At 25.5% G+C, this 17,990-nt stretch overlaps 1 protein-coding gene across 3 annotated transcripts in view; it reads left to right on the plus strand.

Annotated features, from left to right (window-relative positions):
- The first annotated feature begins 1,368 nt into the window (after positions 1-1,368).
- LOC107438841 (fibroblast growth factor receptor 4) overlaps positions 1,369-17,990 on the plus strand; it is a 49,641-nt gene continuing 33,019 nt past the window's right edge. The window contains exons 1-4 of one of the 3 annotated variants that reach the window (XM_043046450.3): positions 1,369-1,674; positions 13,558-13,670; positions 16,026-16,201; positions 16,737-16,860. In XM_043046450.3, the coding sequence (XP_042902384.2) occupies positions 13,583-13,670; positions 16,026-16,201; positions 16,737-16,860 (388 nt within the window). In that variant the 5' untranslated portion in view covers positions 1,369-1,674; positions 13,558-13,582. Of the gene's footprint in view, positions 1,675-4,094; positions 4,232-10,555; positions 10,978-13,557; positions 13,671-16,025; positions 16,202-16,736; positions 16,861-17,990 lie in introns of those variants that run through there. The other 2 variants (XM_043046449.3, XM_043046443.3) reach the window with 2 other exon arrangements.

Raw genomic sequence — 17,990 nt, forward strand, 5'->3', positions numbered from 1 at the left:
TTTAAGTTCACAAATATAAATGACTCTTTCAGCATGCAGAATTTCAACTCAGTTACTGCACAGTGGGCAGAAGATCGGCCCACTTAAGATTTTTTTTTTTTACCAGAAGTTTACCAGTTAACAATTTTCGAACTATTTATCGAATCTTAATTTTCTTTCATCACTTCGTATTGCTTGTATATTTTTCTGCTCCCCAATGTAATTTTAAAATTGATAGTTTTTGAGCAGCTAAACAAAATGAAACTCAAAGAAAAAAAAAAGTAAGAAACAATTCGAGAAAATAAGCATTTAAAATTGCTTTCGAACACACTCACAAAAAAAATCAAAATATTAAAAAAAAAAGGCATGATTAAAAAACACCGACAAAAAATGTAACTTTTAACTATTATGGATTCAATACCTATTTGATTCAGGCCTGTTGAATAAATATTAATATAATTAAATATTTATTCGAATGTAATTTGATACTTTTTTTTTCAAAGTATTTAATCTACAATGTTCAATTTGAAGTTTGTGGACACAAAGTTTTAGTATTATGCCTTTTAACAGTAAATAATACAATTATATAATAGTTTTAATAGCATTATTATCTAGAATGCATTCATTAACAATAGTCTCTCAGGAGGCTCATCTCGTAATAAAATAAAAAAAAAAATTTAAAAATTATGAAATGTTTAATTTCAATACAATTATTTTTAGAAAACAACCACTCATTATTTGCATTTTGTTAAATATTATGAAATGCAAATTGCTCTTTTCCTTTCAATTAACTTTATACTAATACTTGTATGTTATTATTATTATTTTAATATTGAATCATACTAAATGTGTGCTCAACGATCCAAATTAAAGTGGTGCTTTTAATTTTCCGGCTGTTCTTTTCGGTGCTTTTTCCCTGTTGCTATTTGCATTTTCACCTATACCTTATTATTCCATTTTGTCACAAGTCACGTTATGTTGTACTATGTGCTAATGATCATACATGTTTTTATTTTGTATGAAAAAGCTATAAAAACATTTAATCGACCGATTTTAAATGCTTATAGACTAACAGTCATTAAATTAGCGTAATTCCTTATCAAGGTACTTATTTCAATCTTCCAGAATTTTAGGGAGAAAAAAGCAAACTACGAAGAAAGAAATACGAAAAAGGAATAATGACTCTTATACAATCGGATTATCATCGAAAGAATGAAAGAGGGAAAATTCAAATATCTTCTTTTACTTAAAAGTAAAAACTCTTTACAGCAAAAACTTCCGATTTCTTTTCCTCTGTTTTGATTAAAACTGCTGTTTAACTTATCCGTTATCACTAATCTACCAGATTAATCTTGGAAACAAACGTCATCCAGTTTCCTAGTTTAATAGGGAACTGAGTTGTCCTGTAAAGCCCGGTCTTAATGTTAGGTTCATTTAACAGTGATAACAACTAAGTAATATGGATTACTCGATTGTTTTCTTCAAACGGTTCTATCTTTCTTATAAGAATGAGTAGAAAAAAATATCTTATTGGTACAATATTTCGAAAGAGAAAGAAAAAAATATTATTTCGAAAAATTCATTCAAATGTTTTGATTGTTGAACCGGATGTGAAAATACCTTTAAAATTTGAATTGTACTGATTTTAACCGGATTCCATTGAGGTTATCAGAAGAAAAAGCTTTAAAAAAAAAAGTAAGTCCATTTCAATTTTTCCTTTCAAAGTTTAAGTTGACTATAAAAAAAAAAAAAAATTTGCTTATTATTATTGTTTGCGCTAGAAACCTATAAGTTATACTCTTGGCATAAATATATATTGCTTCATATAATTCAATAGTTGATTAACCAAATTTAATAAAGATTTTTTGAATTTCTTTTCTTCATTTCTTATAACTGAAACTACCATTAGAAATCTCTCTATAAATCATCGAAGATGAGTCTTTTCTATTTTGGACAGAGACTAAACTAACTACTTCGTTTTTGTTATAACTATATAATAAATATATTATAATTTTTGTCTTCATTTAATTAAGTTTCTTTCTTATGTATATATAAATGACGTGTGTTTAACACCTCTTGACTTAAAAATATAGATTATTTTTTTTACTCGATGGTTAAAATTTTAAAACAATTATTTGATTGAAATAGGGAAAATGAAAAGGAAAAATTCCAGTTAAAGGTTCTGGCTTTTAACTACATTTCTAATTATAAACTAACGTTTCGTGCTTCCAGACTGCGACTTCTCCTGTATTGTGATAATTAAAAATCTGAATCTACCGACAAAATATAATTTAGCTAACAAGTTCATAGAAAGAACATTTGGGTCTGATTTCGTAGATTTATTTTTAGAAACAAATAATTGTTATAGATTATAAGGTAAAAAAAAAAGCATCGGAAAAAGGCCCGAAAAAAATAGCGAAAAGAACAGAAAGTAAAAAGCACTAGAAGAGAAAAAAAAGAAGAAGAAAAACATCAATAAAATAAACATCATTTTAACCAATTATATAAATTTAACGTCTGATTCAATTCGGTCTCTTTAGCTCGAATTTAAATCTACCTAATTCTAATAAAATTGGATATATATATATATATATAAAAAAAAAATCAATCTATATATAAGGAGTAATTTAAAGTTCACTGAAAGGTACTTATTGTAATTCATAATCTTTAAAGAAATCATTAGAACTCTTAAGCAGTTCTAAAATTGCTCTATATTTTAAATTACACTTATTGTGTTGGGACAATACTACACAAATAAATACTTTTTCAATTAGTGATTTTTTTTAAAAAAATAATTCCATCGAATTGCATTACTTTATAATTTTCGCAAATATTTTTAACTTTCAAAATATAAAACTCAGAAAAAATATTATTAATTATTACATTATTTATAGCAATTCCATTTCTAATAATATAATTGTATTTAAAGTTTAATAAAGTATTAAGAGTTCTTAGTTAATTTTAAATTAAACAACATTGTATTCTAACCATACTATGTAAACAAAAAGAAGAGGACTCACAAGTAACTCTTGAATTTTTAAATGGTACACTTAGATTATAGTAAGCTAATTTGTTCGCAAATTTGGGTATAATATGAAAAAAACACAACTACTTCCACTTACTAGGAATAACATTTACCTTTTAGTTTAATTAATAAGCTGAGTTTTAAATATGTTTACTAAATTCATAAACTTAGATAAAACAACAAAATAAATTATTTCAAAAGGAACTAGACTAATACAATTCCAACCTGCCGAGTAGCGACTTATAACAACACACTTCATTTAATGTTTACTTGTTGCTAGAAATCAGGTTCGCAGAAAATGCTGTTTACTAGTTAAATTTAGTAGGAATTAATTACAGGAGCCACAGTAGGAATAACACGACCTGTGACGTAGGCTATAGTATACCCAATTAAATCGCTTAGTTAGAGACGTTGAAGTATTGGTTCGTTTTTTTTCTTTCTTTTTTTAAATACTAAAATACAATAACTCTTATTTTCAATAACTCTATTCACAAGTTATTTTTTGTTGTTTGTTTTATTTGTTTATTGTTACGTATACTGTTAGCTAATCGGTTTCGGATTAGAGAATTCAATAACCACTTACTGAAAATCTCAAGTTCGATTACCATTCATTAAAAAATGATATAGTGTAAACTGTAATGGGTAACTGAACAATATGGTAACATTATGTAATACATATGGTAACATTATGTAATGGGTAACATTATGTAAAATCAAATGTTTTAATGAGAAGAAAATATTACACAGCCAAATGAATTAGAAGGGTAAACAGCGGAAAATATTTATAGTAACAAAACAATATTTCGATTCAGAGAAGAAAAAAAATGGTTGCATTCATTAAAATTCGATGAATAACTCGGAAATGAATTAGGATAATGTAGTTTGCCCATTGATTCCTGGAATAAGGATAAACCTTAGAGTAATTATTCTTTTAACACCTAACAGATGCGCGCGTGTCATCCTACAAGGCATGTTTGAATAAATTAGCGGTTTCCGCAATGGCGATAGGCAAAATGGAACAAAAAAGAAAACAGCGGAAGTCGAATTATACACGCACTCCCTTTTTCTGGAGGTGAAAACTCGTAATACTGCATCTCTCTTTCGTACCGTCCATCCTACTTGTTCTTTTTTATTCCACAGCGTCTTTCCTTGATTCCATCCCAAATAATCATCAACCGAAGAAGTACCAGGATAGTCGCTTTATCACTCTTTTTGGCGTATTATACGGTAATTCTAGAATAACTGTTTCATTAATTACATAATTTATATCTTTTTGTCTATTTAGAGTATTATTATGCCAAGGACGAGAGGGGTTCCAACAAGAGCTTTTAGAAAATAATTTATGTTAAAATTATTAATGAAATGAAGTGAAATAAAATGATATAATTTAATTTATTCCATTAATAACTCACAATAAGTAAAAGAGCATACTTCGTTAGTTGAAAGTTTATATCCCTGTCTAATGTATTAAAGTTTAATTAGAAAATGAGAGTAGCATAAGTTTTAATGTTGTTAAAAAAGCTTCATTTTTTGTGTCAAATCGAATGAGAACAATTAAACCGAATACTATGGAATTGAATATTTAATTATTTTATGTGAATAAATTACCCTATAAATGATGTAACTGGATAAAAACTAGTTAAAAGCTTTTTCGCAACAATTGATTATTTGCTAATTTAATATTATGATTTCAAAAGGTGTTATTTTATATTAAGTAATAAAAACAAATATAAATTCTTTTAATTACTCATCGATTATAATAGCAGTATGAAAAATATGCATTTTGTAATCGGGGGAATATTTTAATGAAAAGTTGAGTGAACTTACAGATGAATATGATTACCGATTTGAAAGAAATACAGTTGCTTGAATATAATAAAACAAGAGATTTTAAAAATTTTGTTATATACAATAATAACAATTTTATTTAGTGGCTACTTGATAACTTTTTTTTCGCTTTGAAAATGTTTTTAAGACATTTAAAGTAATTTTGAGTAACCAAACAATGTCTTAAATGACAATAAATATTATTCGTTTGTTTTTACAATTTGTATCCGGTAAAGCTTAAAAAAAAATATAATTGAATGTGATTATATGAACTGACTAATCATACACTAAGTCAAACAATAAAAACTATTAAAGATCAGACAACAATGAGGAACAAAATCATACTATTTGCAACAATAATTAAATAAACACAGTTTCAATATAAAGTTTTCACTCATTCAGAAAAATAAATGTCTTTGTTTCACCTTACTAGTTTATTTCTTGTCAACATTTTTCAACTTTTTTTTTATGCAGCAATATTCTTACTCATTAAAATATCCTATTTGTATCCTTTGAAATCACTCTATAATACTGTTTAGAGAATTGATATTTACATAGCTCATTATCTGTTACTGATAACTTAAGCAATCCCCCGAAATGTTAGAAAAATGGAATCGTCTTGTTTGGACTGTGTCTAAATCACCAAGACATCTGCAGGATATTAAGTTTCACGGTCCCCATCATCCCTACAACTTCGACCTTCAATCAAGATGGACCATTTGTCTCAAGGTTATGGTCCAAGAAATTTGTGAAAAGGGGAAAACAACTGTTGAAGGAAGAAAAAAAAATTATTTTTAAGAAGGAAGAGAAGGGGAAAAAATGGCGAAACTTTTAAAAATGGAGTTGTTCTTTATTTTATCATGAGACAGTATCGTTACACCTTTTCTATTTCTGCTTTGTGGATTGATTGTAACAAAAATTTAAATTCAAAATTAATCCAAAATTGGAACAAAAAATTTAACAATTCAATTCCTACTAATTAAATAATCATTACTTCATTATTATGTGATTTTGTTACTAATTTGATGGCATAAAAATGATAAAAAAGGCATTAAAAAAATAAAAGGAAAAAAAAAACATTTATTAGAATGTAATAAGGCAGATTGTTTTCAAAATAAAATAACTTTAAAGGAGTGTAGTTTAAAGTTTAGTTATCAGAATATATTATTATTTTATTTACTTGCATATTTCCTTTAATAATATTATAAAGAATAGATAACAATTGTCTTGTGATGAGTTTATTTTCTGATATGTTAACAATATTAATTGAAATGATAAACTGTTTTATTTCATTTAATAATACAATTATGTAGAATATAAAGTATTATTATAAATAATGTATCAATTAACCTAACGGGTCAATCAAGATGGATTGCCACTATGGATTGGATTTAATAGCCACAAAAATGATACAGCATTTCAATTTCAGAAAATTATTAAAAAAATACAAGTTGAAAAAAGATTATTGGCGTATTATTATTTTATGATAATACGATAAGTGTAAGTTTCGAATTGGCTTAGAGTCTGAATCCTTTGGCTAACGAGTATAAAGTAGGAAAAAATCCTTTCCGTAAACTGTAAATTAATCCTTAATGAATATTAACTTTATGAGAAATATCTAATTTCATTCGTATAATTACTTATTTATATCAAAATGTGGCTCTACGGCCCAAATTTAATGGTTTGTTAAATTCATATAATTACTAGTTAAAACGAGGTGCTTGTTTACCCTGATGATTGTTTTCTTTGTGCTCTTTGTTCCACTAGTTTTTTTCTCCATCTATTGTATTATATTGATGATTATAGGAATTTGAAAAATTTGAGATAGTCTACGAATCCTAATCACATAGTTAGAATAGTGTATAAAATGTGAAAAGTTTATTTTTGCGAACTTCATTTTAAGCCAAGGACAATTTATTATCTTAATTTTTTTAAAAATCATTTCCACGCTTTATACCATGAAATATAAAGTTTATTAGTCAAAAAAATATCTAGTTCCATAGACTTACGGAAGAATTAAATTAGAAGAAACAACTTTTTTTTTACATAGTAGAGGTCAGAAAGGGTTAATTTTTTTTCTTATTTCAGTGAGTTCTATTTCTTTTTATTCTTAACGCATTCTGAACTGACTCATTATTTTATTTTATTATTATTTTTAGTTTTTTGTTACGTTTATCCCTAGGGGGAAATCAAGCCTCATTCCCCCCACCCTATAATTCATCGTTTGAATGTAATTGTCTTAATGATTTAGATTTCATATAAAAAAACTAAGAATTCTAGAACGACGCGGTTTTCTCAAATTTATAACATTGAATTTTATGATTGAGTGAGAATGGATAGAAACAGTACAAGTCGGTTGAAAAAAATCTTGTCGGAAGCTATTAGTTTCCGACAAGAAAAATAATGCCCCTCAAGGATTGTTTTTCTCATTTAATAAAATTAATCGTTAGGGTTTAAAAATTATCCAATTTTTAACTGGCTAAAAGATTTTATGCCCCTTATTTAAGTGAGTTTGTATTAAAATTTTCACAAGGCACACTGCATTTTAATTTTCGATTCGTTTTTCTGAAAACTTTGCATTTTATGAATGTTAACCAATAATGAATTGGTTTTTTATAAATATATATAGAATAGAGAATAATGAATAAAACATAACTCGTGTTTTTGATGATATTAAAATCTTAAGAAACTTCACCCTCTCTGAATATATTTATCTCACTGAAGTAATTTATGTTTGCTATACTAAGATTATTATTAAATAAAGTGAATTGAACTAAACATGACTTTAATTAATAAATTCATTAAAAATAATAAGCTGAAGTGCAATAAAAATATGAGACAAACGGAAATTTTAGCTCACTCTTTTCTAAGTAGTAAAGATCATAAAATCGAATAGGTAAAAAATTTTTTTTTAAAATTTAAATTAACTAAAATGCCAAAGAATAATAATTATAAATATATTGATCAGGTACATAAATTTATTTTATTTAAAGCTCCCAAGTATTATTTTTCAATAATATTTTGTATCGGATAAATATCATTTGCTAGAAAGTCACTAGAAAAATAATAATACCAATAGGGTGTGTTGAAAAAACATTTTCACTGAAAAATATTTTTTAATGATATAAAAAATATCCAGACAATTTTTGGTTTTTAAAAGTTATGTAGGTATACTTTCATGTGCAAAATTCAAAAGTTGATTTTGACGTATTTTATATAAAATAAGGCAACAATTTGGTAGATAATCGCGTGAAATTGATTTCTATTGTCCAAGCTGTACGATTTTGAATATAATTATTTCTTGTTTTAATTAAACATTTTATTCATTAAGGGACAATTACTATTAATACCATTCATTAATGTACTTTATTATAGTAAAAGACTTTGACGTTTTAATTTTCATAATAAAATTTAATTTAGTGACAGAATGTATGTAAAATCTCTAACTGTAAAAAGTATGTACATTTTTTTTATAAAAAATGTTAATTTAAGTTCAAATTCAAGTTAACGTTCAAATGAATCGATCGTTATTTATGATGTTTTTAAATTTTTAACTTGAACTTTAAGGGGTTTGATGGAAGAACCAGGCAGATCCAAACTTTCTTAAATTTAATGTATTTCTGACTGTAAAAAACATAACTGTTTCGATTATTAGTTTGAGAGTAATATTAAGTGTCCCCTATGTAGTTAAAACTACGTAAAATAAACCTATTGTTTTTAATTATTTTATTTGCCTCTCATTAACAATTTGAGTGTATACCTCACTTACTAATCTGCTATATTTTTTACAAAAAAAAAAAAATAAAGAAAGAAAGAAAAAAATGGTAAGATTCTAAATGAAATCTGCAGAAGCAATGCTAACATTTCAAATAACAATGCGCTGATTATCCATAACTATCTAGATTAGGATTATGTTAAATCCCGCCGGTTTTTTAAACTTTATTTGTCAAGTATTTTTAATCTTTGCTAAATCTCGTATATAATCTAAAGCTCCGAAAAATGCGCTAAAATGTGAGACACATTAAAGAGAAAGAAAAGGAATTTATTTAGAGGGAATAAGGATTAACTTCCTAAAACGCATCCTGTCATCTTCTTATCCCCGGATACATATGGATGTGTAAATAAAAAAACAAGGTGTAGCGTGGAAGATTCTCTCTCCCTTTTTATTTGAGAATGATCCTTAAGGAGAGTAAGTAAGTAAACTTTGAAAACAGGATGTAATGTTATAATATTCAGGTTGTTTCAATTCACTGAAGTTTAGAACGGAAATCAAACGATTGTTGTAGAATGATTTGATAACTCAAAAATGTCTCACTATGTTTTATTTGATTCAATAACAAAAGTTTAAAATTAAAATTAGAAACTGAAAATAAGAGAAGGATTTTTCTGCCAATTTACATAAACGCCTGCTTCAAAAAAATAAAAAGTAATTTTAGATGAGTTAGATATATTTAGAATTAAGATTTAATTTTAAGAAAGTCGTCTGCTTTTAAAAAAAAAAATTGTAAGGTTTTCTCATTGCTATCTATTTTTTAATAAGAAATATCAAGACACTTTTTGGTTTATAAAAATTAATAGAGGTCCTGTTATAGTAAAATTTGAAAATTGATTTCCGCATATTTTATGTAAAAAAAGGTAAATACAAAATTTTGAATAGATAATCTCGTTAAATTGTTTTCCATTATTAAAGCAGTACGATTTTGAATGTATTTTTTTCTAGTTTTAATTAAAAACTTTATTAATTAAAAACAATTGCTGTTATTTAATGTGCTTTATTATAGTTAAAATCTATTATCTTAATTTTTATTAGTTAAAAAAAATTGAAGGCTGATTATACACTATGTTTGTGCGTAAAAATATGCGAGTTCGTTGTGACATGTGTTTAAAAATGACGATATTTTTCCTCGTAATAATGCGGAATTCATGCAGTTTGCAGTGATATAATTTAACACAAATCGCGAGGTCGTCTTTTGGAAATCAGCTTCTTCAAAATTTCTGAGCATATCATCTTTGAAATAACAATAGCTAGAGTTATTCTAAGCTGAGTGAAAGTATTTAAACTCTCTCTCTCTCTTCTAATACATTTAAAAAAGAATAAATAGTCAATTAGGTGTTATTTTTTGTAGGTTATTTAACGTGGCATGTTTTTTTTATATATATAAATATTTTAACGCATTTTAATAAAATTTGAAAAAAAAAATATTTCGAAGAATTGAAAGATTTATACTATTGTTAAATTGTCTAGCAGTAAATAGTAATTTTGTTATTGTATTGTTTTAAATTATAGGAACATTCTATATGAACTTTACTTATCACAATTTCTCGCATTAAAATAAGAAAAATATTTATGTTTTATAAGCTTGAAAGAGGTATTTTCGACTATTATTATTGTATACAAAAAGTCAGTTTTTGCTGTGAAAATGAAATAAAGCTGTATTGAAGTACATTAAAACTAGCTGTCTTCCATTACCTATATGAGAATAACTGCAGTACAATACAAAAAAGTTAACTGAGTTAAAACGGTTTTCTGTACTCATTATTACATTAGAGTTCTTTTTTTCTTTCAGAGCACATTTATTATCTGTTTCAAGATCTGTATAACATTAAAGGAGAGTTTTTAAGATGAAATAGATATAATTTCAGATCTGAGTATGTCCCTATCTCAGTTCTATCCCCTATATCCATTTCGTAGTTTGAAATCAATGATGTCATTTTACTGAGCACAGGACTTTTCCAGGGAGCGGCATCGTCATTTGCGGAAAATAAATTGGGTCTCTGTTCTGAGAAAAGCGCCTTGGCTGTCACTTGGCGATGTTCTCTTTGCTGTTTTTAGATTGGACGGACGCTTAGAGAAAGTTTTTCTGCCTGCTCTTCATCTTCGTTTTTCCTCTCGTCCCTGTCAATTTTTGAAGTAAACCTTTTGTAAGCACGTGGGGTGTTATGGTAAATGTAAATCGTAGTGCTTTGGAAATGGCTTAACGAAAAGGTCTCCTTTCAGATTTGTATGAATTCTGTGGAGATTCAATTTAAAAATTCTTAATTGAGGAATTGAATTGGAAATGATCACGCCTTTTTTTTAACTTTTGCGCTCATTTCAAGGACGAATCAGCGTAGGTTGTTTTGATTGTGAGTCAACTTGAGTGCGGGTATTCCGATTTTCCTTTCTTTTACGATATCGTTTTCATTTTTAAGAGAGTGATTTGTATTTGTTTATGATTGTTCCTTGTAATAATCTCACTTTTTTTATTGACAATTTTGTTGACTTCTTAGTTTGATAAAAAAATGTATCTATTTATTTTTTTGCGTTTATCAAGATCTTGTATTTGTTTTTGATTTGATGTATTGTTTGTTATTTTATACTTTTCAATGGAAATCGAAAACATTGCCGTTTAAACCATAAGTAACTATTTGATGACTTGTAATAAATTAATTTTCTCTTCTCAAGATTTAATAGGAAAGCTGTATGTAACAAACTGGATTTTTTTTTAAAACCAATTTTAAATCGTTTATTCGTTAGCCAATTTTGTAATTTAGAAAAAGCTGTTTAAATATGTTAACGTTAATTTTTTTTTTTTTTTGAAATTTCATAAAACTATGAAATTTTTGAGGTAATGGGGAAATGTTTGTGATGAATAATTTAATTTTATTACCATTAGTTTTTTTTAAAATTTTTTTACTGATTTTTTAATAATTGTTCGGCAAATTTTAATCTATTTCCCCCTATCGGTGATAGCCTCGATTTATTTTAAATCTGTATTATTGTGCAAGTTTGAGAAGATGATTATTTCATAAGATTATATTTTTATATAAAATATTATTTACAGTAATTAATTCAGTTACGTATTATATTTAGTGTTAAAATAGTCAATAAGTTGAACAATTTAAAATTTTAAAAATTTCTTTAAAAAATTATTCTAATAAGCTTTTGTTTTCCGATTTACACAGTTAATTAAATTTTCTTACATAAAAATAATGTGAATCATCATAACATAAAATAAATACTTCAAGTAACAGAACCTTAATATAGTTAGGAATTTTACTTGTTTAATTATAAGTCTTGTTCCAGTTTTTGGAGTTTACTAATTAGTTTATTTATTTACTTTTGTTTTTTATTTATGGTTTTTTCTCATCATTTAATAATTGATGTATAGAAAACTTTGTTTTATTTGTGTATAAATACATAAATTAATATGTAGAAAAAACTATTCAAATCGCTCTTTAAAATACATTAATTCAGGAAAAATTTATTTTAATTATAAAAGTTATGATGCTGAGATCTTTAAAGATCTTCAACTGGAAGATCGAGGTCAGAGGCAGAGTTGTCTGGAGAAATAGTGTGTTTCAGGCTAAGGCCCATCTTGGGCTGTAGTGCCAATACCGAAGAAGATGATGCTGAGTTGAATCTTCAAAGGGGATATTTCAGTATTGTGATTTATTGCAACCTATAAACTTGATAATAAAAATAAATAAGATTTAACGTTTATGTGTGTATCATAAATATTGAATAAAGAATGAAATTAAAATTCAATGTTTGAGTATGATAAATTTTATTATTAGAAATTATGTATAATGATAGTAAAAATTGTAGAATTAACTAAATAAATACTATGCAAAGTTAAAATGCTTAATTTAAATGTAACTAAACACAGAATGAATAATTAAATTAAAATACATCGTTAAAGTATAACAATTATATTAATAAAAGTGATAGGTGAGATGTAAAATTTATGTGCTTAATTTAAATATGTTATTAATTCAAAAGAGTTTTTCATTCTAATGTTGAGATATGTTGTAATAAGCAGCTTTTGCTTTATTAACCCAATTTTTTGATTTGGATCAGCTTAATTTTAATAAAATGAAGGTTTTTTAAAGAAATCATCTATTAAAAATTTACAAAAATTTTTATACGAGGTTGTTTAAGTTTTTAATAATTTTCATTGTTTTAAAATTCATTGTAGACATATTGCTTTGTTAATTAGTTTTAATTAGTAAAATTACATTAGTATTTGAGGTGCAACTCTCTTGAAATGACTTTCCAAAATAGTGATAATTCTATTTTATGAATTTTTCAGAATGCTAAAAAAGAACAAAGTGATAATTTAATGTACTTTTTTTTTATATTTATGTATCTGTAAAAAGTAATTATATAAAATTTATTTTTATCCCCCCCCCCCAAAAAAGAAAAAAAACAAGATGGTTGTGAAAGACAATTTTTACAACTACATTTTATTTTAATATTGCAAATATATTTTTGAATCTGTAAGTAGATATGGTATTATCAGGAAATTATCGTAATTCAATATAAAAAAAGGATTAAAAAGATAAATTCAGATGATACTTTTTCTTATGGTGCTATTAATATTATTACAATTATTATAATTTTAATATATAGGAACTTAAAGTATTCTAAATTGAATTATTTGTTAAGTAGTTAATGTAGGGTTGAATGGAACACAAATTATTTTGTCATTTCCATTTTTAGTGGTAATATTGTTAGGAATGCATTATTATGGTTTATTTTTAATAGTATTTTAATTATATTTTAAAATTTAATTATGTTCGAAATTTTATTTCTTAAGATTAAAAAAATTGCAAAGCTTTTAGGTAAAATATTTTTTTACTTAACAGAAATATTGAAAATTTATAAGTTCAGCAAAATGAAATGAGACTTATTGTTTGTATATATTTTTTTTAATTTATTGAAATATATTTTTCTTTTTATTCAGGTATAATTGAATTATGATTTGAACCATGAGTTGTTCCAAGTTGATAGTTATAGCCTGTGTATTATTCTTTTCTTCTTTGTTACTGAATGGGACATATGCTGAGGAAGATAATAGTAAGTATCATCCCTTAAAATACTATTTATTTTAATTTATCTTTTTAGCTTTCTTATTCATAAGAGTAGAACAACAACACGTATTTGAACTTTATATGTCACATGTTTCTTGCGAATTATATCATTTTGTTGAATTTTCTTAATTTTCTTTGTTTAATTTTCCTAACTCTGAAAGTAAAATAAATTTTGAATTAAAAAGGTAAAACAGTTTTTTTACTAGATTACCCAAGGAAGTCATTTTGACTGCTTTTTCATGTGCCAAAAATTTACAAATAATAATGCATAAATTTTTTTTCCAAGTGAAGTAATTTTTTTATTGTTAATATTTACTAATAACTTGTTATATAACTGAAAATAATATGAAAAATATTAAAAATTAATTAAAAAAATTTCTTTACACTTTAGTTATTCTTTCAGAATGCAGTCGTTTTGACTGCTTTTGGGCAAAATAGGTACCATACTAAGTTTCAGCCTTTCTAGTGTTAACGCAAATATATTTTATGAAATATTATTTTTTAATAAAATGCTATTGGACTTTGGAATATGATTAACTTGATAAAATGCTATTGGAAATCATTTGCAAACTAACTACTTCTGATAATAATATGATAGAAAAGAAATAATAAATGGTACGCTTAGAAATTAAAGTTGAGAAATATTTCCTAAGCTTGTATATATGTATATATATGTGAGGTTTAAATTTTCAAGATTAGAAGACATTTCAGATATTTGCATTAACTTTCCAACTCTATATATTTTTAAAATACATTTTTATATATTTCGATTCTAAGAACTGATACCCACAAAACTTGCTAAATCCTTTCATAAGGTAACCCAACATAACAGTAGTAGTTCCGTCTCTTTTTTACTGGGAACTGATTTAATTCGAAATTTTAAGTTTTAATAATAATAACCTCTTTCAAATTACTGTTGAATGCAGAATCAATAAAAGTTATAAGACAGTAGGATTTTTACATTTATAGTGAAATATCATTGTTTAAAAGTAATTAATTGTATTTTATGCTTGGAAAATTATTTCTTCTAGTATTTCTTTTATTAGTATTTCTATTATTAATTATATCTATTAAGTATTTCTTTTAATATGTTCAAAAAACAAATTTGGATTATTTTTAAATTGATGTTGAATTGTTAAACAAAATATTAGTTATTCAAACATTTGATATTATTGTTCTCTAACTTAACTCCTTTTTTAAATGAATAAAAATACGAAAGTTTTAATTTTTCTAAGAAAAATTAAATAGTTTTTTACAGCTATATTTTTATATATATATTTATTGATGAGTATGTTATTATTTGAGTACACTATTGAATTTTACGATAAAAAAACTGATTTATTAGGAATGAAAACATATTTACCATTTAAGTTCCTGCCATATTTGCTTGAAAACTTTTATTTGGCTTATAATTAGGGTTCACCCAGTACGGCAACAATCATTGCCAAATGTTCTACAAATGCCTTTGAAATCATACACATAAGTGACAAACTTGTTGCCTTGTCATATGCTTTGCATTTACAAAATAGTATTGAAGAAAAGTTTTTATTGCATAAAATTTCATGCATTTAACAAAAACTTAGTGGTACTAATTTTATTGTTCTATGCGTGGTATGGAATTTAAATGCATGGTATTCTAGTGGAATTATAACTGAAAGTGTCTGGTGCGAACATTTTTAATTTAAATGTTGAAATTTCAAAATTTATATATTGTGCTGTGCTTTGCATTCATGTACTGACAGTATAATTGTTCCTAAGCAAAACAATATTTTTTGCTTTTTTAGAATCGCCATTGTTTAAAATTTTATAATTTTTAGACAATTATTTTTTAACATAATGTTTTGTCAGTTGTAATACGTTCTCTGTTTTTATTCATTTTTATTTATTTGATCTCAGAATTTTCATTTCTATGTTGAATCTATTTGCTAATATTATTTTAGATTTTTTTCACTTAATTTTAGTAATACATTATAATTTTAGTATTTCATTATAGGATAATGAACTTGATTAGTTTCAGGATATTATAGATAACAATCAATAATTTTTGATGAGTAACATAACATAAATTATTTTATTGTAGTATTCAATTTTTTTTCTCAAGTTTGTCTTCCATATTAAGTTTTTGGACCACTAAATTTTTATTGCTGGTGTGAACCCTATTTATAATACAACACATTTGTTAGTCATGCTAATTAACTCATATAAATCTGCATATAAAATTATTGCAAATTAATTACTGTAATTTCCAGATTGTAAGTAAGTTAAATATTTACAATGTGTATTTCACTGTAATATGGAGGAAAATTCTAAGGGTTCTCTTTAATATGCTATTTAATCTTAGGTATCTTCTCAACTCATCCAAGTGAATCATCAGAAATTCCACATGCCAACAATATCACATATTTCTATTTTTCTACTGGTGATAAAGTATTTTTGGAATGCTTAACAACTAATGAAACAACTTTTTTACAAATCAAATGGTTTAAAAATAAAGATTTGCTCTCTACGAATCAACGTGTAAGTAAGCAAGAATTATTTGGTTGTATACTGTAATGTTTCTTTGAAAGATAGTTTTTTCTTCCGAAATGCAGAATTATTTTTTTAAAAAAATTGTACATTAATTTAATTTGATGCAGAGCATTTCCTCTCATTATTTAAATTGTTTGTTAAACTTGTTTACTAATTTTATTAGATGTCAAATTGAAAAGCATGAATGAAAGTTAAACTCTTTCCTTTTTAATGACAACAATTCTAGAATTACTTTACTTACATAAACATAAATACAGTTTTCATTGTGTAACTTTTGGCTGATATTTTCATATAAGAAAATCATTATCTGATGGTAATTTCTTAAATTAGAAAAGAAAAAAAAGTTTTAAAGTAATTAATTACTAAAAAAATTATTATCATTTTTTTTTGTATTTTTATATTATATTTTCTAAGATTTCTCATTAACAGCTTATTATGAAATTACTATTCTAATTAATTTTGTAAAATGTATGTTTGTAAGAAGTGCTGTAGTTTTGTTTCAGCAATTTATTTTCCATTGTAGACAATTGTTCAAGATGGGTCTCTTACTTTATTAAATCTCACTGAACAGGACCAAGCTACCTATAGGTGTGTGGTACCCAGTAGGGAGGGCACCAAAGTAAATGATTTTCATTTGTTGTTAAAAAGTGAGTTCATTTAATATAATTTATTAAAAACTAAAGTGTGACCTGATACATCTTTCTAAAATATATACTTGCTGTCTGATTTTTTTTTTTTTTACTTCTTCCCCCCCCTTTTTTTAATAATACTAATTCAAGAATAAGTGCTGAAAAATAGGACTGGAAAGGAGTTTTGTATTGGTAGGTGCTTATATTTTACAGGGCTCTCCCTAGGGATGAAAAAGGTACTTCCTCACAGAAAAGATAGTTTGGAATGGGTTAAAATTTAACAAAATGTGTAACATTATGTCATAACTGAATTGGACCTTCCATTTTGAAATAACCCTCTTATACTATTTTATGCATATGTTTCACGAAGTAATTCTCATTCAGTATCAAAAGAACAGATAAATTTTAAGCTTTTGAAAAATAATTTAAGGCATTCTTATAGATTTTCTTCAGAAAAAAGTAAACCAGAAGAAAAGGAAGAATTGATAAACAGCTTTAAAGGTTTATATATATATATGTATATATCATGTAAATTTTAGCTGTATAACTAAAAAAATCTTACTAAAATGAAGAGTGAAGTTAAACAATTATTAATAACTAAATAAATAAGAATTGAACTTCTCATTAAAACAGGTGGTTAAGAAAACAACCTTTTCCTGAAAAAATAAAATAATAATTTATTGTTTCTTAAGAGATGGCACCTTATTTTTATGAAAGGGGGGCACATTTATAGGTATCAAGAGGCAGACGGGCCCTTTTAATAACGCTTATGGAGAACGTAGATGAAATCCAATACGCAAAAAAGTATGGAAAGATATAGGCATCTTATTCTTCTATTAAGAACCAAGAGTTGGTAAAACATGCAAAAGGTATCTCAGAAAATTAAAAGTTCAAAATAGCAATGCTTTGATGAACTGTGGGAGTGATATTCTCAAGACATCAAAAGAACCAAAAAAGTAGCCACAAACAAGGTGTTTCAAATTGTGCAGATTTTTAATGAGAAAAGGTTGCAAATATATGTGATTTAAAATTAGCTGTCCAATATTTATTGCTGATGATGATTTTAATAAACTATTCATAATTATGATAATGTTTTCTTGATATGAATGAAATAAATGTTTATATAAATGTGATTAAATGTTTTTATT

The sequence above is a fragment of the Parasteatoda tepidariorum genome, chromosome 1 (genome assembly GCF_982258835.1).
Source record: "Parasteatoda tepidariorum strain Cologne lab strain chromosome 1, Ptep-v5.0, whole genome shotgun sequence".
Classification (NCBI taxonomy): domain Eukaryota; kingdom Metazoa; phylum Arthropoda; class Arachnida; order Araneae; family Theridiidae; genus Parasteatoda; species Parasteatoda tepidariorum.